This window comes from Clinocottus analis, unplaced genomic scaffold, assembly GCF_023055335.1.
Source record: "Clinocottus analis isolate CAN_PGR_092001 unplaced genomic scaffold, fCliAna1.0.p SCAF_9, whole genome shotgun sequence".
Classification (NCBI taxonomy): Eukaryota; Metazoa; Chordata; class Actinopteri; order Perciformes; family Cottidae; genus Clinocottus; species Clinocottus analis.
This window is the reverse complement of record NW_027176251.1, coordinates 13,111,230-13,132,301: the sequence shown is the minus strand read 5'-3', so window position 1 is coordinate 13,132,301 and position 21,072 is coordinate 13,111,230. Positions and strand designations below refer to the sequence as shown.

The 21,072-nt window shown below is 41.9% G+C and overlaps 1 protein-coding gene across 3 annotated transcripts in view; it reads left to right on the top strand.

Annotated features, from left to right (window-relative positions):
* dgkb (diacylglycerol kinase, beta) overlaps window positions 1-21,072 on the top strand; it is a 64,757-nt gene extending 43,685 nt beyond the window's left edge. For all 3 annotated transcript variants that reach the window (XM_068569805.1, XM_068569804.1, XM_068569806.1), the window contains 5 exons: window positions 8,756-8,846; window positions 10,140-10,335; window positions 15,186-15,306; window positions 15,640-15,700; window positions 19,204-21,072. In XM_068569805.1, coding sequence (XP_068425906.1) covers window positions 8,756-8,846; window positions 10,140-10,335; window positions 15,186-15,306; window positions 15,640-15,700; window positions 19,204-19,311 — 577 coding nt within the window. In that variant the 3' untranslated portion in view covers window positions 19,312-21,072. The remainder of the gene's footprint in view (window positions 1-8,755; window positions 8,847-10,139; window positions 10,336-15,185; window positions 15,307-15,639; window positions 15,701-19,203) is intronic.

Genomic DNA, 21,072 nt, shown 5'->3' with positions numbered 1-21,072 from the left:
TTGCCCTCTAATGTTAAGTTACTGCATTGACCAGTTTTAACATAGATGCCACTTCAAATTTCTGCCCACATCCACGTTTTTGGGGTTGGTTATTTTTACTCACTGTAACTCATATCTAATATCGTGAGGATGATTTGCGGTAAAATATTTTTTTTTTAAAGACGTCAATGTAGGATGGATTATGCATTGCATTATGAGCTATTGTGCAAAATCATGGCAATTTTACTTTCTTTCATGTGTGTAGGTCTGGTTTATATTGAGCGCTGGTTTATAAGGACCAGTGCAGTGCCAGTTTGGGTCGTTGGCACTCGGAGCGTGGGACCGTTTGGAGACGGTTGATCTCCGTCTCCAAACGGTCCCAAACGGGATGAGGAGGGCGGGGTTGCATACATTTAGACATTAATTGCTTGTTTTAGACATTTATGCTTGAATTTTATTTTACTTTACTTACTAATTTGACCCACTCTTTGTCGTGTATGACATGCAATTTTACCGTTTTCTATGTTATTGTGAACAATTCTGGTTTGGTTGTTGTACTTGCCATTGCTCTTAAGGCATTGTGCGCCTTAAACCAAAGGTTTGAGGCCGAGTGCTCGTATCAACCTCCAGCATAGTTTGATAGCTTTCTGCCCAGCAGTGGCACAACAGCAACATGATGAATTTAAGCAACCCTTTTACCAGATGAGAACATTGACGTTGGACTATTCTGCAAACTCCGTCGCAATGCACTCCAAATTCATTCTAAGTCCATCGGCAACGTTTAAAAATCCCATGGTGTGGTTAAAGTTGGGGAAAGATGGAGGCCATGGAGCCGAATGGTGATGGTGCATAGGTGGTATCTACATCGACCCTGCTTATGTCGACCTTTGTTAACCTATGTGGACTCTCCCCATGTTTACTGTCTGTGTGACAGAAGCCATACAGCTTCATGAAAGAAAGAGAGTTAGAGAAATATTGTGGTGAATAAGATAATAATGAGTGAGGTGTGGAATCATCCAATGAGGATGTAATTCATAGAGTAGACTAGAATAACTTGTGCTCCAGATTCATTTTTCAGACCAAAACCTTAATAAATCTGCTAATATTATCCAAATATGCGCCTGCTTGGATGTTGAAATGTTAGTATCTCTAGATACAACACTAAAAACAAATGTAGAGGTTGTTAAATATGGAGGAGCAGCAAACAAAAACATGTTATGATATTAATAGCCACGTCTTTAATTGAAAGTTTTGAACCCAAAGGTATTCTCTGCAAATTAATATTGGGGCTACATTCTGTGTCCTATCAATCGTATACGTTGATCATTTTTAACAACGGTAACATTCAAATCCTGACTGTCTCCTGTGCAAGCGTGCAAATTACGTTGCGATGATGCAAATTCATGTGAGATCCGCGAGGGGAAAGCGCTCTGATTTTGGGACGTTTCGGCTGAAGCGTGAAAGCCGCCGTGACTTCACCTGCGATGTTTGTTTATTTTGCGGCATCATCAATCACGGCGCCTTGATGTTCCCATGATATTTGCTCTGCGTACCCGGATCTATTTTCGGGTCCCCAGACATCTAACACCGTCACGACGCTCCTCCAGAGCCGCTCTGCCCCCGTGCGCCCACAGGCTCTCGCTGTGCTGTGTAACCATCCTGAGTTAACCTTTCCCGAAGGCACAGGGAAGCCCAGGCATGGAGCACTCTTTAGCATAATGAGTATGTTCATCAAAGCCCTGCCATGTGCTGGATGGGGGCCGCCGGAATCACCAACACACACACACACACACACCGACACACACACACACACACCGACACACCTAATGCTAATGCGCGTGTCGGCACGTAAATGTGTATGTGTGTGTGTGTGTCTGCGTGTTTCCTGCTGAGCTGGGAACGAGGCCACAGGTGACGGCGCTCTAAATTACACATGTGCACACACTCATTTGGGCAACACACACACACACACACTCATGCATGGTGGACCTCAGTAGCGGCCGCCCTCGGACCTCATTTGAGGATGAAATCGTTTATGTGACCAAAGTGTCATCTATAATTAATGACCACTTGTGTGTAATTTAGAGGGATCTCACCTGTGGCCCTGTCCTCAGCACAGTGGGAACACACACACCTACACGCACACACACACGCACGCACACACACGGACACACACACACACACACACACACTCACACACGCATAAACTCAAGTGAAGGCTCTGCTTATTACACACATACATACAGTAGAGGGGCTGAGCAATATGGACAAAATAATAATATTAAGGTTCATTTACAGGTTTACCCTTTTAATGATGAACAGAAGATCATTTTTAATAGATTTGTTTTTGAACAACCCTTAAACATCACAAAAATCAGTTATTTTGGGACACAAACATTGTGCTCCTGGTTAAAAGTTGTGTGTTTGCCAATGAAATTAGTTAATGTAAAAAATATTTGCAAGGTCAAAGGTTTGGTTTTGGTTTAGAAAGAAACTGTATCTTTCTCTAAGGTTTTCATTTACAATAGACTGTTCATAAGAAGTGGATGTAGTCACCAATTTCTCTGTGGACTGTCTTGATTGCTCGAGTTTGGCATTTGGGCTTTTGCCATCTTGTCTCGCCTTGTAGCCCCTCCCTAAAGCATATCCTGCTTTAAGGTCTATTTTACTCCAAATGCATCATAATTTACGACATAAACATCACGTTGTATTGAATAAGACCTGAAAAGGTCTAGTTTATGTCTCTAACTTGAGACGTAAACTCATGTTTACAATGTTTACTCAGGGAATAAATAAAGGGAGGAGTCATTTTCTCATGAACTTCTATACAACCAGAATAGTCGCCCCCTGGTGGACACTCGAAATAACTTCAAGGCACTTCAGCATTGGTTTCACTCTTCAGACTTGTCGTTGGCCGCCTGGTATGTCCCCAACAACCGCCACCAAGAAGATGGAGAAGCCTGAAAATTACTTGAGAGGCAGAAAACAACTGGTGCAAGATAGTTTCTCTCTCCTTGGTTTTGGCCCGCTGGACATAAAGAGGATATTGTTTAGAGAGATTGTAGTGAGTAAATCAGACTGAACTTTGAGCTTCTGTGTTGTACTTTGGCTCGCTGAACGAGCAACCAAACAAAAGGTGCACCGATGACATGTGTTCGCGAGCTAAATGGCTAATTGGTAAGTCAGATGTATCACATTTAACTTAAAATGTCAAGAATGGAAGCTGTGAAATGTTAAGAGTCATACTCTTCCACACCACTGGTCCTTGACTTATAATCCAATAGTGCAAGTTCTTTTAGAGGTTTCTCTGATGCATTTCAGAAAGAGATATCAACAAATAAACATGAAAATCAGTTTGACACATTTGTTGAGGGCAAACAGCAAGTATGCTAAACTGTTAAAGCATTTACCTTCGCACTCTTCATGCTACGTGCTGCTCCAACGTGGAGCAATGGTGGGAGAATGAACGACCGGCTTCAGGAGGCGACTCTTCAAAGCTAAAGGGGAGTGATAACCGACACTCACTGTAGAAACAAAACAGGGTAGAAGTAAGTTTCCCCCTGCAGATGTGTTGCTCGAGGTGTCAGACCTTCGATAAACGCCCCAAGCCTTGTAAACAATATGAAATCATTAATTAACAGCATGGCTTTGTTAAGTTAATTTCAGGTGTCTTAACAGTTCCCACACAGTATCACAGATGAGATTCTGTTTCATTTAAATTTGTATATCATTACAGTACTTGTTTTTAATTGTTCAACAGCCATGTTAACAACACAGATGTGTTGAAATATATTTCTGGAAAAGCTTTGACATTCAACTTTTAACATATCTGTCCAATGGAAGTATTAATTGTTGAGTTAAACCACACTGTATTTATTCATGATGATGAAAAAAAAGGCATTTTTTTTCCACCAAATGCCTGGAAGAGAAACACTTCAGTTTGCAAAGCTAAAATATGTGTAAAAGAAAACACATCTGAAGTTTCAAGCGTATCAGTTCACTTCTTAGTTATTTTATCAGGTCAGGTTCTCTAATTCGAGCCTAAAGATGTTGGATATTTTATACCAATGTCTGTAGTTTCAGTATAACAAAAAAAAGCTGCTTGGAATCATTGCAGTGCAACCGACAGAAATACATTTTTCAAACCGCTCGCTGCGTCTCTGAAGGCAACACGATGCAACTCGGGTCATTTCTCAAACTGCCAGTCGGAGTCGGAGCGCTCCGGGCGTTGTCATGTTAAACAAAACAGTGCATTGATGCAATGCACAAAGAGTTGGTTATGTCAATGCGATATTTATCACCTCTGATCAAGAAGAAATTAGTGTGAAAATAAGGTCGTAGATCATCGCGGGTTAGATTAAGTGTCAGAGGAGAAGAAAATCAATGGCTCTGCGCTCGGCGTTCAGTGTGGCCGGTGGAAAGTGCATCTGAAGGTGCTCGTGGCCTCAGGGCGGCGGCGCCGCAGTGAAGCTCATCGCCTCTGACATCCTTTAATACGAAGTGACCAACCAGTGCAGGGTTGACGAACAGGGGTGTTTGGATTCAGGCCGCTTGAGCTGCATTTGTCTTTCTCTTGCTCGCTCGCTTCTTTTTCCTTTTTTCTCGGCCACACGGTTTGTATACGTCCTCTTCTTTCAGTTTTGTTTCACAATTTGTTTTGTGCAAACAAACGACACCTCAGCAGCGCTGGAAACCTGAGCCTCTGTTTTTCTTTCGGTGCGCCAGCTGTGACTACAACAGCTGATCTCACGTGAACACCGCTAAAGTTATTATTGCAGTACACTTTGCATTGATACACTGCTGCTACAATCACAGCAGAGACCTATTGTGGCTACTCAGAGGATTAGAACCTGCTACGCTCCTACTACTGAAAACACAATTTGAATACATTAAAGGAACCTCTAAGATGTTTATGGAAATGCACACGTTGTGTTCACATCTATTGCACTTCTCGTAAAGTAAAGTCCTGGTATTTTACCTTTTAAAATATCATCCTACTCAAGTGGACTTCCTATTCATACAAGCACACGCTGGCCACTGTTGAAGACGCTCCTCACAGTCAGTCCGTCAGAGAAGTCCAGTGTTCAGCATCGGTCGGCAGATAACTAACGGCAGTCCGATCAAGCTGATGGGATGCTCCTAATTACCTAATGAACAGGGACATGAGGTGATTTGTTGCCATGGAGCGCTTGTTAGGTTAAGTGGTGGGAATCGACAGGATGGTCAGCTGTTGTCTCTTACTGTATCTGTTCCTGCAGTGTGTCTCTTTAGTGTCCTTTGGTTCTGCTATACTTTGGAAAACCCAGAGGTGTAGCCACGCTGTAACATTTGAGGGGAAATGTGACAGCGTGTGTGTATTAATGTGTAACAATAGTGTAATAATCAAAACTCTGTTTTCATTAGTGTACAATCCCCTCAAACTAAGTGTTTTTAGAATGAGGCCTTCATCCACAGAGGGAGCAGGTCCTCTTCATGGAGTCCACCATGTTGCACCGCAATGTTTCTAGTAGCCCAGAATGGACAAACCGAGAGCTTTTCTAATTTTTGTGTTACCTAAAAACCCTTAAAAAAAACAAGATATTGTCATTCTGATGCCTTTGTTACCCACAATGCAACTGAACATTGGAGATTCCTACAGTTGCAAAATGTGTATCCCCACCACAAACCGTCTCGCTTTCTTCTCATTTCTCACATTCATAAAGTAGAAAACTGCATTTGAGATAATTGCACTTTTTTTTTTCCTTTGAAACTGTCAACTAGCTTATGGCGCCTGGAGAGAATCCACGCCTTTTCACATCCGCCCCCAACTTCAACCCAGCAATAACAACAAGTCTGTGCATCCAGAACTTTCCTTCTATTGTATCTTCATTCTCCGACCACTTGTTTTGAATATGCTTTTGAAAGTGGCCACCTTCATTTGTTTGTTTGCAAAATTGCTCGGGCCTGTGTTCACGTGTTCTCTTGCGTTTGAATACTGAGCCTGCAGACTGATTAGGATGACGATGACGATGATGATGCTGGGGAAGGTGTAGGGGTGTGTTGTTGTGGAAAGCCTCTCAGCGTGGCCCTGTCGCCCTCCTGCCTCTTCCCACCTCCCTCTGCTCCCATCCCTCTTCTATTGACCATGTTGCACGTTATAAATCAACTGTGAGTTGGGCTACCTTGCAAGTACCCTAATGAAAGCTCATTTATAAAGTGGCTAAATGGTCCTGACAAAAGTCCTAATGAGGAAATCAATAATTCAGTGATTGTTACTCTTCTTATACTAATACGTTCCTCTTGTAGCGCTTTGATTCCAGCTACGAGAAGGCCATTTTTTACTGTGTTCAGTTCTGCGTGTCAGCACTGTTGTATTTTTATTTTTTTTTGTCCTTGAAGCTTTTTGATGAATTGCGCGTTGTTGTCTGTTGTTTCTTGGAAAGATTAAAAGGCTTTAGCGATCCATGGGACGGCGTGACGCTGGTTCAACGCTGCGATGCCGCATACCGGGATTTCCGTGACAATCGCCTTTGCTCTTTCTCCCTCTTCTACTTATCTCCTCTAAGGCCATAAGACTTCATTTATGTTCAAATATATCCTGGCATTAGCCTTGTTAGCTACGTTCCAAGCCTTTGGAGGTTTGACAGCGGGCCCGTTGGTGATAGCACTGTTGATGATAATGCAGAGACATTGAAGTAGAACAAGAGCAGAACAGACATTGAACTGTTTTCTGTTGTCTCCGGGGGACTTGACGAGAACAAAATAAAATGGTAATTGTTGTCAGTTGTTATGGGTACAACACGCATCAGTCGGCCGCTAAAGTTTGGTCACAACTGTCCAGAAGGAGTAATGAAAGGCACAAACGAGTGATTAGAGGCCGAAAGGTGGGTCAAAAAACCTGAAAGTTGCCTGATTAACCATGTGCCTCAGTTTGTTGCACGGAGAGGATGTATTTTTGTAGGCATGGGCATTCTGAATCATGGGATATTTTTCAGGATACATGACTGTCGGACCAATGGGCTATGATCGAATGGGACAAATTTTGGAATAATGGATCGATGGAACAATAGGTAGTCCCTCCCACTGCAGCAGTAACACCGTGACTTGGTTTCTGCTCCGTCTCTGCTGTCACGTCTGCGGCGTCAGATCACTTTCTTATTAAATGAATTGAAGCAACATTAGCCCGTCCTTGTAATGTTGATGCTGATGCATTCAACAGGCCCGTGAACACCTGACTTAAACACAGCCCTTTCTACTGAGCTATTTAGAGTCAAAGAGGCCTACATCCAAGTTTACTGAAGAAACACAGACCTGTTAGAGAGAGGAACACCTTGACATTTTAATATAACTGATCAGGAGACGCTGTTCACGTCGTCTTCGCTAACCTTAAAGCAAACATTGACATTTTGTCATGTGAGTTGATCGACACGTGACTCAGTCCAGTTAAAGTCAACCAAGCGCTTTTCCTAAACCTACTCAAGTCGTTTTGTTGCCTGAACCTAACCGTCTCTTATGAGCGAAGGATTTTTCGGAAAAGACACAATGAGTGTAATGAGCGCATAGTACCAACACGCGTTTGCTGACAAGTCCAAAGCAGACACTAAGGGGGTACGTAGAGCTTTAGGCTGTATGTGTTTTAAAAAAAATGCGTCGTCAATTAATTATTAATGCCAGAATTATGAACTTTGCACCCACTGTGGTGGCTTTATGTATGTGGTTCGCTTCGGTTCACACTGCCCACATAACAAAGCCTGTGTGAACAGACTGGTAGCTTTTTATTGGACATTTGTGGCCACCTCTTTGTTTTTGAAGACTTACTCCTCTTGATGATTAAAACAATTATGAGTAACTTGACGAATGAAAACAAGCGCAAAATCAAATCCATAACTACCCCCAAGGACCTGAACGTGTGCAGTTGATCAATTATGTATCTTGTCAAATTGTTTCCTTTCATTTTTTAAGTTGAACTTATGCATTGTGCTCATGCATGATGGTTAGAGAAATAATAACCTCATTCTGGCGGAAAAGTTAAATAAGCTGCCCTAAATTATTTCTTAACATGATTATTTTTTTCATTTTTAGGGCACTGTAAGACGTCTTTCGCCGCAATTAGCCTGAATTCAAATACGGCCCGCTGTTAGAATACTAATAAGAAATAAAAACCCAATAATACAGGTGCAAAGAATAATCAATACGCTGATACAAAAAGAAGACATTTTATTTGTGTAGTCATGAGGATATAATGTACCATAGCAGCATGCGAACAGATGGTGACTCACCCCTGCGAGGTCATTGATCATCAGCCTTAGCGGTGGGAGTGTGTGTGCTGTAGGAAGCCCGGGGAGCAGCACCCCAGTCCTCCGTTAATTGCAGGGGCAGTTAGATTACCCTCTTGCACCCCTCACTGAGCCTTAATGTTGGGCATGGGTACCCACTGGCGACCTCATGTGCTCCTTCAGATGCCTCTTTCACTGGCTTTAGATTCATCATTATGCTTCAATATGTGATTAATGAGCCACATTATGCATTCTTTGGAGATTAATGACTGTGTGATTTTGGTCAACGGTAAACATTAGAGGTGTATTTCCTGTGTAGCTCAGAGGATCCTCTCTTCAAGCATGAATCAAACACCTTTACAGAGGGGTCTCTTTTCCACGAGCTCAGCATATAAAAGACTGGAGACAGAAGGGAACTATGACTGAACACGCTTCAGATTTTGATGTTGGGAAAAACACTTCTCTATGTTTCCTCTCTATTCTTGATCCCTTTACAGTTCCTGTTGTCTTGTTTCTTTCAGAACAAAGAATAAGCTGTGGTACTTTGAGTTCGGCACTTCGGAAACCTTTTCGGCCACATGTAAGAAGCTCCACGACTTTCTGGAGGTTGAGGTAAATGCAACCATATTTTCTGGTATTTCCTTGCAGCCCTGTAGAAAAGAAAAACGGAAAAAGAAACTAAAAGTCACAGCTTTTATGTGCTCTGTCATGTGAATCCCAAGCAATCACACATTCTGTGATTGTCATTATCATATTCTGTTGAGTATTTGATACAAACAATTTGCACATAAATTCAGATGAATTCTCAGATATAAGAATAATGGTGCTTGTGAAAAACCCTTGTTCCTTAAATGGCACCAATTTGTACTAGTTTCAAATTCACCCAGACAGAGTGTTGATGTGTGAAGGCGATCTGTGCACCTTCCCACCCGCTTCTCACTGAACATCAGTTCAACATACAGGTAATTAGCCCTACATGACCCTGCTGTGTGTGATATTGAGTGATAATGAAGACGGTGTCCATACAATTCATCTTTCCCCTTCTCCGAGCTATCCACGGAGTGCCGAGGTCGTCATTAATTAGTACCCACAGTACCGGAGGAGGTCGGAAGATCCATACTGGTATATCATCCACTATCTGGAGTTTTACTGGCCTTTTTCAGATTAATCAGATTGAATTGACAAGAGGAATGGTGGTATACACAGACTGAGGTTTCGCAATCTGTCGCACTCCCTTCTAAGAGACAGATTTGGGTTTAGGTTGAGCCGAAGAGAAATATTCACACACTGAGATCGAGTGGAGCTCAAATAGAGATGCATCGTCAGGATCAGGCAGAAACAAGTATATGTTCAAAGCTTGAAGAGAAAAACAAGTTAGGTTCAGTTCAGTCAGAAACACAGATTTAGTTTCAAGCTCAAACTGGATAAACAAACTTATTTTCTGACATTTTACTCTGCAAAGAGACACAATCAGGCTCAGTCAAAAGCCGTTTTTCTTGTAATATGAACTCTTCACACAACATGTGATTGTCCATGATGCTCTTTCACCTGGTGACAATACTCTTTTTGGTTTCGGTGAGAGTTACGTAACCGGTTCGCAGTTGGGTCATGAACAACCGAGTACCTTGTCACTCCTTAATGATTTCAGCGTTGTCTATTACCAACAGAGTCCCGGAGTCAACTCTCGAGTTGGATATTTCCGTTGGTGTCTTTGTGTCAATGATCCCTCTTCTTCACTCTTCTTTCTTTCTTTTCTTCTGGTTTTGCATCAGCAGCACAATAGAAACGTCATCAACACACCTACTCTTTAGCTGTGAATTGTCTGGACAATGAGAAGCTCTATCCAAACATGGGTTAAATTGGACATTACACACACTTGTCTCTTTTTTTTCTCCTTTCTAATAGTGCGATGGTGTAACATTGGACCTCAGCAGCATCTCCCTCGAAGGCATTGCCATTCTCAACATTCCCAGCATGCACGGCGGCTCCAACCTTTGGGGCGAGAGCAAGAAGAGGAGGGGTAACCGCAAGGGGGGCAAAAAGAGCCAAGACAAGAGGACACCAGTACTCGACCCGAAGGAGCTCACGTTTGCAGTTCAAGGTAGCTTTGACAGCATAAGAATTAATACATTAATGACTATTGTGGTTGTCTGTTGGCATTAATCCAGCTGTCACTGCAGAAGAAAGCCCATCAGAACACACAGACATCCGAAAACCCAATAAGAGATTTAACATAATGGAAAAAAAAACATTGTGTGTTGTTCTTGTTTGAAAACAGTATTAATGTGTTGAGCTACGTTAGCAGCATGGGTCATGGGATGGTAAGGTTGGCTTTTCATTTAGCTCCAACCACAGGTGAAAGATTTCACTTACCCTGTAAAATATCTCAAAACCTACCATATAACCTTTGAACACTCACGGTTCCCAGATTACTTTTTAACTGAATTAAAGCTAAACTCAGCTCCACGGTAAACATCACCAAGTTAACATTGTCATTGTGACGTAAGCATTAAGTACAGCCTCACAAAACTCTTCACATATTTTCAAGATGTGTGTTTAAAAGTCAGAAAGCTCGACACACGGTGGGGTATTTGGCAAATCAGCACTTTCAAAACACTGCATCCGCTGTAGATCATGGTATGTTTGCGCTATTGGACGATTATAGCACACCTCAAATAGTCAAGGGAGGCTTTTTTCGCCTGGAGCCCACATCAACAGTCTGTGTCCTTGCTCCTATCAAACAGATCAAAGCCTAAACTTTCAACCAAACTTTTCCAGAGTCCATGAATATTTCACCGATGACAAGGTGAATCATGGCTAGCAGGTTTTGTTTGCAAAGAAGAGGTACAATCATGTCACTGTTTGGAACTGTCACTTGTGTATTAATGGTTTGTGTAAGCTCCAGTGGACAGGCTCAGTTAATAGGAGCGGACTGTGGGGGGGTGTTAGGCATTCCCCTGAATCCATTTACGTCAAAAGGAAGCCCGTCAATGGGAATATATGAATGAACGAAGCAGAATGAGTCAGCTGCTCTGCGATAACTGATGAAATGGTGATATAAAGAAGAAGAAATACCCACAATTGTTGTCGAAGGATTCCAAAACCGCAAAAAATTACTTCAAATTTAGCACATTCATGGTCCCCAGATGACTTGTCCTGGTACGTTTTGGTGCTCCTGACTTTTCATGTAGCCTTGGAGGTCGATACCGGACCTTAACATTCAAGGTCGACGCCTAACCTTAAACAATAGAGGTTGACGACTGACCTTAACATTTCAATTTCAATCCCTACCTGCGTTCTTCCAGCTTTTGGAGCAATGCAACCCGAAATGAACGTTTTAGTTTACGTTTGAGAGTTCCTCAAAAGAAGCGTTATTTGTTTTTACCTGATGAGATTCCGTTTTTTTTTTTCTTCTTTCTTCGGATTTCGGAAGCTGTTGCGTCTACAAAGTAAAGCTCGTTAGAATCTGTAAATATATGAGATATATAATATACATTAGCAGCGTGCTCTGTACCTGATGAGGGAAACTGTGTATGTGTTGTAAAGAAAGTTAAAAAAAAACTAATATCAACCTAAACAAAACCAAGTATCTTCTTACAAGTGCTTCTGCATGCTGGGACGCTTGTAACTTCCTAAATGGGACGATGTGAGTGTTGGATGAAGGTGCAGTGTGGCCCAGACTGTGAGGGTGATAGTTGATCAATTCAAAGCCCAACTTTACGACAATGAACACTCCATTAATCCCTCAGCAAAAATCAATCAGTGTGAATTAAAAAGAGAAAAACGGGGCCACCGTCTGAACCTGGAAAGGCACTTAGTGTGAGCGGGGAGGGTGCCACTACGTCTAAGTCTGTTTGTGCCTGTTTATTGACGTGTGCGCGTGTGTGTGTGTGTGTGCGTGCGTGTGCGTGTGCGTGTGCATGGATGCCCTTGTGGAAGGTGCCCTCAAGGTGAGCCACCTAACTTGTCAGATCAAGAGACTGACGTATTTAGAGGTAAACACAGGAGTGCATTAGCCCAGAGGGGGCACCGCAGAGCACGATGCACGGATCAAACTGTTGGCAGGGATTATTGTGTGTGCGTGTGTACGTGTGTGCGTGTGTGCGTGCGCGTGTGTGTGTGTGTGTGTGGATGGGTGGCTGGCTGCAGAATGAAAAAAAAAAAAAAAAAACTCTGACCTTTCGGGAGCTGTTAAATCGTCCCGCTGGTGACGCCAGGAGACAAGCCCCTCAGGTGGAAGGGAATGGCTGCGGAGTGAATTATTTAGAATGGGACTGAGGTTTTGCAGCGGGGGGGGGGGTCCATGCGTGGGTGGAGAGGCTGACGCCTGGGACTGATGCCCCACGACAAGCCCCAAGAAGCTTTCATTGGAGGATCGGCCTCCTCCTCCTCCTCTCCCCCCGCCCCGCCATTCCTCTTTAGTTTTATTTTCAGCTGATCGGCCGCTGGTCCTGCTCCGCTCCCTCCCTGTTGCTCATGTGTCATCGTGCGGCCGCCGTCCTCGACAGGTAGTTGTTTGACAGTGACAAAGACGCCATTTCTTGTCCCACACACTCTTGGCACGGCTGCCGAGATTAAAGACACGGCGCCTGTTTTTGTGAACCCCCCCGTCGGAGCTCTCATTCGCGCGACTCTTTCTCTGATTCTGCGTCGTCACCTTCAGCACCTGTTTGTTTATAGCAGTCAAATATTGCCTCCAACACTTCACATAATGTTGATTGTCGGTTGGGTAATGGGGTGTTTCAGTTTATATTTGGCCACGGGCTGCTTGTGTGTTAATATTTCAACATCCTTCTTGTGTGTAAACAGTGAGGTGACTCCATTCCTCTCCCCGTTTGTCTCGAGGAAGTAAACACAATAGCTTTCTTCTAAATTTGGTCCCCTTTTGATTATTGTTCAAGGCAGTTTAAGATATTTCATTTGCACCGCTACTAAAATAAATAATGGTTGTTGATTTAAAATGGTAACAGGATGGGGGTTATATGGACCGCTATTTTGGTTGGTGGGCATATTTATTGTCAAACTAGTCCACTAGATAGGCTCCACATGTTTGTGATTGTAAATGGTGTGTTTGCATTAGTCATTTATTCAAATAGATTTATATTTATTCAAAATAAGAATTGCTATTGCTGGATTACCACAATGATTTGATAATGACCAATAGTGCCACACGATCTGTTTGATATCTGACGAAAGTCTTGACGCAGAAACGCGTCGGCTTATTTTAAGGTCTAACATAACTATGCCATTACAATAAAGACATTTTAATCTTTTAAGAGCGAGTGCCTTGGAGAAACTCCTCAAACAAACTCCATTTGAGTCCAGGAAACGCTCCTACACAAACATTTCCATCCCTAAATATAGATGTAATCTAAGTTAGGATTGGTATAAACATTTAGTTTTACCCAAAACATGCAGGTCAAACATGTTTGTGTGTTTTTATGAAACATCCGGTTGAACCCAGTGGCTTCTGGCCTCGCTATATTCAGAAAGGCTCGATGGCGTTTCCAACCGCACGCACTCTTGGGAATACTGGATCTTTTGTAGCCCGGGGCAACAAGACACCCCTATCGCTATGGCGACGCCATCCATCACACGTGTCGGCGCGGGCCCGTGTGAGCCGTCTGCGTCAACGTGAGAAGTCACAACGGGGGAATGGAGGGAAAGGAGCTTTAAAGCCTGGCGTCAGCAGGTCAACCTGCTGGGCATGTACACACACGCCTCCACTCCGACCCTGGAAAGCGCCACACTCACGGCCCCGGCGCCGAGATCGGGGCGGACGCGTGTCCATCACGGCGGCGACAGCTCGGCGGCGGGCGACAACACCTCACGACAACAGCGGCATTACCCACGACACTGCTTCAGGAAACCAACGCGGCGGATGACAGCGAGCCGACTTGGCTCGCACGCGCCCAGCGGCTAAAAAAACGTGTTCTTAAGTTTCAATTAGTGCGTCTGTGAGCTCCCGGCAGCGAGGCAGCAGCTTCCTAATGTGCGGAGGGACGAGTCGGTGGAGAGTCGGAGGCAGAGCGGGCCCCTGGAACAGATGGGCCCTGCGGGACACTGGGCTTCCAGCAGGGGCCGAAATCAATGCTCATAACTGCAAAACAGAAGAGAAATTAATAATTATAATATCACAAGATTGCTTTGCATTGCCGGTGTGATCTAATTAATGGCGGTTTTGTTTGTAGCTTGTTGTTCTTTTTGATTTTTCTCTTTTTTTTCACTGTGAATGTTAAATGATACATTACATCATGTTCAGTTTCCTTCTCTTTTCTCCCTCCTCCTCCTCTCCCTCACTGAGGAACTCGACACATTCATGAGCAAGATTGAACGTACATTTTATATTTAATCACCATCAATTTAACCGTTTTAGCATATGTTTCTGTATAAAATGCTGCAAAGCTACAGCTATGATTTTTCTGTTAAGGCACTTTTATTTTTGCTTACAGTAACAAACGTAGTAAAATGTTCTCATTTTTCGAGGATTTAGACATTAAACCATTTCAGCCTGCAAGTGAAATTTATAACTCCCTCAAGTGGAATTACAAAATCTAAAGATTTCACATTTGGCCCAACCATTTGGTTGATAGTGTAGCTTTTATCATTCTATATCTGTTCTTTGGACATACGGGGATACTGTTTTTGCATTTCTATTTTTGAAACAAAAACTGTAGTGGCTGTACCACAGTATCTAGAAGTATTTGGTATCTCTGAATTTAATATTGTGTCAAAAAGAAAGTATAATAACATAAAGAATTGAGAAAAAACAGTCGTACTGTAAGATACTTTATACTTTCACGACTTTTTGACCAACCAAGTTGTGGCATTTTTCACACAACAGCAGCCGTTACATAACCACAGACAGTTCTCCAGTTGGCCTCCATGACAGCTGCAGCTCAGGTTCATCTGACTTCCCGTTTGTTTACAGATCTGTTCTCTGTGTCTTAGACCTGTCGGACCAGCTGCTGGAGGTGGTGGGGCTGGAAGGCGCCATGGAGATGGGTCAGATCTACACTGGCCTGAAGAGCGCTGGGCGGCGCCTGGCCCAGTGCTCCTCCGTGACCATCAGGTCAGCGTTTAGCCCGACCCCAACTCCCTTTTTTAGTCGCAATGTGTTGTCTTTCTTGTTGGCATCTTTGCTAGAATTTGCTAGCATGCGGTTACCATCAATGCGCCAATCTTTTGGCCTAAAGATTTTTAAAAATCTGCAGTTTAAATAATAAATGTTATTTATGTTGCACCTTTCAAACGGGGAGCCGGTCAAAGTGAAGAAATGAGAAAAAACAACAACTAACTGATAGAAACATCTGCATCAACTTACATACACATAATATAACACCTGTTGCAACCGGTTTAGGATTTTCCTTAAAGTTTTATCGTCACATGTTTTCTTCATTGGCAGAACCAGTAAAGCCCTCCCGATGCAGATTGACGGGGAACCCTGGATGCAGACTCCCTGCACGGTGGGTCATTAAAGGTTTCTAGCATCTCCAATGTTGTGCGTCATCGCGAGTGTGATCCACTAGTGTAGCTACACGCACTGTTGATGTGGAGGTGCACTGAGTATACTTCACTGCAATTCTCCACGAAAAAACGTGATTCGTCAACTGCTTTTCATTGACTCTCACTTGGTCGCCTACTTCGACTGATTAGAGCTCTTGATGTTGTTGTTGTTGTTTTATTTTTGCCTCCTCGATTCCATCCATCATTGGAATGAATTGAAATGAGTTAGTTTCAAATGTGTCCGAGCCTTCAGGAGTGGAGTTTGGTGATTTCAGCTCCACCTCTGCTCTGCTTGAACCTAAACAGAAGACTAATCAGCTTTAACTGAAATCACCTGCGTGGCATCAATCAAGAACTCCTACAGACGCTTCAGAGTGTGTAGCCCACTGTACGTCTTGTTTAAGGAATTAGACCTCGAAAATGACTGAGATGCACAATAATTGACATCATTACATATATATATATATATATATATATATATATATATATATATATATACATATATATATATATATATATATATATATATATATATGACAAACAAAGACAAGGGACAAGAAAATCCCATTTATAAGTGCATTTCTGCAGAAAGGTTGGACAATATCAATCTAGTGCCGTATCAGCTCCTTCCATTTATACTACCGAATATTGCTTTGTGCATTAGGTTATAACAAATATGTAATGACGCAATCTTCTCCTAATTTCTTCATCGACTGCGTGTGCTCCGACGAGTGTTTGCCCTCCATCCAAGTTGTTCATTTTCCAAAGTGAAATTCCTCAGTTTGCGTTGATTAGGGTCGTGTTAGGTTTTAATTACAACACCACTGCAGATGAAGTGCTGCTGAGATTTACATATGAAGTGCACAGGCAAAGCAACAACAACAAAAAAACAAGAGGAAAAACAGTGCATGACAAAACGAGTAGCCTGTAAGTGCTCTTGTATCTGTTGGCACGACTCCACGCAGCAAAGTTCGGATCTGACGATCCATAATTGTGCTGCGAAGATTTCCACGGCGAGTTATTTATACTGTATGTCGGAGCTGAATTTGAATCAGTCGACCTGTTAAATCCATATAAAACACCACAGTTGAAATGGGATGTTACCCACTAATTATTAACCACAACAACTATGCAAATGCATCTCAGTTCCTCCGTGGGCATAACATATTTAACACCATCCAAACATTTGCATTTGGATGGTGACATATGACATATCACTGTCTCTTTGACAGCTGGGTCTGAAATAACTGCTGCAAACTGAAATTTTGCTATATATATTATTATTATTATTATTATTATTATTATTATATATAGATATCTATATATATATATATATATATATATATATATATATATATATATATATATATATATATGTATATGTTATATTTATTTATTTAAAACCCTTTTAGTCTCCTTAGTTTAGCTGATTGATGACAAGAGGGAGAACCATAAATAGATAATTTGTTCTAATTGTTATTAATGCCTGTATCTGGGACTCTGGATATTTAGATGCTTGATGTTACAAATTTTAAACAGAGCTCAGTTATCTTCCAAATGCCTTTCAGGTATTCCTTTAGATCCTCGTCATGTGACCGTTGTCTTCCCTAAAAGGGTTATAATTGTTTTGTATTTTGTAATGCACATCAGAAGCATCCAGCTTAATCACGTTTAATGATAGCAGAAAGCCAGCCAAAGCTGGTAATTACGACGGAGTCAGAGTGCAAGTACAACAAATGGCAGCTTTCCTTTGAAGTGAGCGTGGTCCCTTTAATGCAGATGGCAGCGTTTCCTCTCCCCATTCCTGCGTTTAGACTCTTACTGTAACAGAATAATGAACTATGTGCTTGATATGAAAACCCTTGATGGTTGATATTTGTTGTTCCATTGCTCTACAAATTCAACCTTCAATAGAAATGGCATCGTTGTGGGGAAACAGGATATTGTTAGATATTATACTCATAAAGACCTACTTTATCATAATCCAGCATAATGTTCCCATAAATCCAGAAACGTGAACCCCAGGGATTCTCAAAGTTTGACACATTAAGGACCAAACAGGCCCCATTTGACAGGAACCCATATGGACCCATTGTTGTGGATGCATGCCTGACTTACGCTCTGTCGGTAGATGGCAATGGATAAAATAAAAAACTTTGTTTAATTCACCTTTTTTTGATTTGCCAAATTAGGGTGCTTCCGCATTGCGACATTTTCTTATTAAAGTTTTGTAGAAGAATTACGATTACTTTTCTTAGCATCGCCAGCTCATCATCCTTTACTTCCCCCCAAAAAACAGCTTTTAAGCTTTTATGTACCAGCTAGCAGACAGACAGACTAAAGGTTGGTTTAATGCACTCTCTAGATTAACTAATATTTATACATTTATACTCTCTGTGTGAACCTTTGTCTAACTGTCTGATGCTGAGAGTAATTACAAAAATGCTGTGCCCGAACAGCAGTTGTACCAATAGGCTTTGATACTTTTCTATTTTCCTCAAAGCCGAGCCATCTACACATTGAGACACTCCAAAGTCATGACAAATGCCCTTGTGTTTGATTTTAAGCCATTTTCATATGTGTTTTTTCCAGCTACGGATGGACTGTAAAACCATCTTTCACCAATCTACATGCTGAACATTCAAAAATATTATGAATGTATTTACACTACAAGCGCTAAATTGAAAGAAAGATTTGGATGTTTGAAGACAAAAGGAATGGTCAGGGCAGCGTAAGGTGCTCCAAAAGGCTGAATATTCATTACATCCTGTAATGTGAAGTGCTGGATGGATCGTCCAGCACTTCACATTACAGGATGTATAGTGTTGTAGAAATGGAGCCGTTATTCAAAGGGCAGCACTCAGTCGAAAGACGCTTGACAACACAACAACCACCTTTTGATATTTGTGTTCAGGATACGTGGACAAAGGACAAGGGAAGGTTTGACCCAACCATTGTGAATACTTTTACAGGATTTTTTTTTTTTGGCACCAAACTAAATGAGGCAAAGGATAATCAGGAAAAGCAGACACATTTAAAAATGACTAGTAAAGTAAGTAAAGTAAAATGACTAGTGTTGAATTTAAATAATATTCAGCATTGATATGTATTGTGTTCTGTGTCAGTTAATGTTGATTATCTTCTTGATGAATTGTTTTTTTAGAAAACAATAAAAAAAGAACTATGAGAAAAGTGACAACTGTGTTTTGTCTTACCAACAATCTAAACCCACATATATTCAATTTACCATTATACAAAACAGAAAAACACTGCAAGTCTCACATTTACGAACCTTAATGAATTGCTTAAATTGATAAATTGATTATCAAAATCGATTGGTGCTCATAAAATCAAAGGAAGAGGGGTCTGAGATGGTAAGCGGACATCAGCTTAATCATTTCCTTTCCTTACATATCTTTTTGTCCTGTAATGCAGCAACTTAACCTCAGCCTCTTCCCTCCAGATTGAGATCGTCCACAAGAACCAGGCCCCCATGCTGATCGGACCGCCGCAATGCCGAAGCTTCTTCTCCTCCGTCATCAGACGAACGCGCACCGAGAGCAAAGACTGATCGGTTCAAGACCTTTTTCGAGTCCTCACAAGCACCTGCAGGGCAGCGACCACAAGTTGATCATCACTCGCCCTCGTTAGTGAAGGGGGGTCTTTGATGCCCGTTGACAGCCCAGAGCAACGTAGCAAACCGTAGGTTCAGTGTGTATCGCCGGCGGCGTGGAGACGTCACAGAGAAGCCCGAAAATTGACGCGGAGCGAGGTGTGTTTAGGAGCGGCGCTTCGACCCACAGTGTGTAGAGTAGTTTAGCTCCAAAAATACTGAAGCTATTTCGGGGGGTCTAATTTTTCGAATAGTCTGTTTTTATTTTTGCTGTTGTGATCTGTGCCACGCGGGGGGAGAAAAAACTCAGATGAATGTGTTTTTGTGATATGATGTATTTATTTATTTATTCATATTTTGCTGCTATTGATGGGGTTTTTTAACTGTTTTTTTTTGTTTTTTTTTGCATTTGCATACCCCATGATGCATGATGGACAGTGAAAGAGGTTGCTGCTGTTGAAGCTGACATATCTGGAGCTTTCAGCTGATCTTTCCCAAGTGTTTCGTAAGTTAGCGCAGCATTTCTTCAGCGCTTCACTCGTGAATGGCTTCAAGTCGTGAAAAAGACAGAGAATCACTTCTGCTTTCTTCTTAATGGTTCCTGCAAGTCATCCTTGTCATGTTTTGATCTGCCGTGTTGCTGCTCCGTCAGTGGAAAGATTAGGAATGATTATTGATCCTCATGAAAAATGCATGACACTCTTTGTTTTACGTCGCACGAGAGATTTTCCAGACAGTTTTACCAATTGTGTGCACACGTTCTGTCGCATGAGTGACCGAGATCTGTTTTGACACTTGTGGAAATTGATCGTTTTTGGAATCTGCGTGCTGCTCGGTTTAAACCATATCATACTTTGTAAGATGGTTGCATTTTTATGGGATCCTGTATTTTTTTTTTTGAACAGGTACTCAGGTACTTTTAAAGTAAAAAAAAAAGCAGTAGAAAAGAAGGTATAGTGATGCAGTGACTGTCGAGTTGGATATTCAGAAGAGGCAGTTTGAGTGGTCATTGATCCGCTCTGACGTCTACAGCTGAGTGTTTACAGTCCGCTGCGCATAAAAGCGTGCGTTGAACAATTAAGGTCTAAAAACAAAATGACTATTGACATATATATGTATGAGCTTGATTTATTGAAGAAATACTGAAAATCAATCCCATCCAATAATTACAGTTTTCCGAGGCATTTTGCAGCCACTGACGTGTGCACATGGTGTCTACAAATGAATTAATGGATGCACCTTTTAACACATTGTATCTTTCATTGAAAGTGCTTATTTCAATAAAGTCTCCTTTATACAGACACATAGCATTATTCTGGATGGTAATGGTCGTGATTCACTACATTTTCATTCAGTCCCACCAAAGACACATTTGGGGGGATTTCTTTTGTGACCTACCGGCGTGACAAACCTGGTAAATGTGTTGTTTTTAACTGACTTGCACTCCTTAGTCTCGAATGTTTCAGTCTTTAAAAGTGCCATACGCCAGTGGAGACAACTCTGATGGGTCTCCCATCTTTTTTTTGCTTTTTAGGGTGCTGCGTTTGTACAGTGAGGTTGTATTTTTGTACACAGTATTTATTTATTTTCCCGCATACTGCTTTCACTCTAGAAGTCACACCATGTTGTTCTGCCTAAAAACTAATTCTGCCTGCCAATGTTGACTGGGAAAAGTGATAATGGAAATAATAAATAAATAAAAAGATGTTGTTGTTTGAC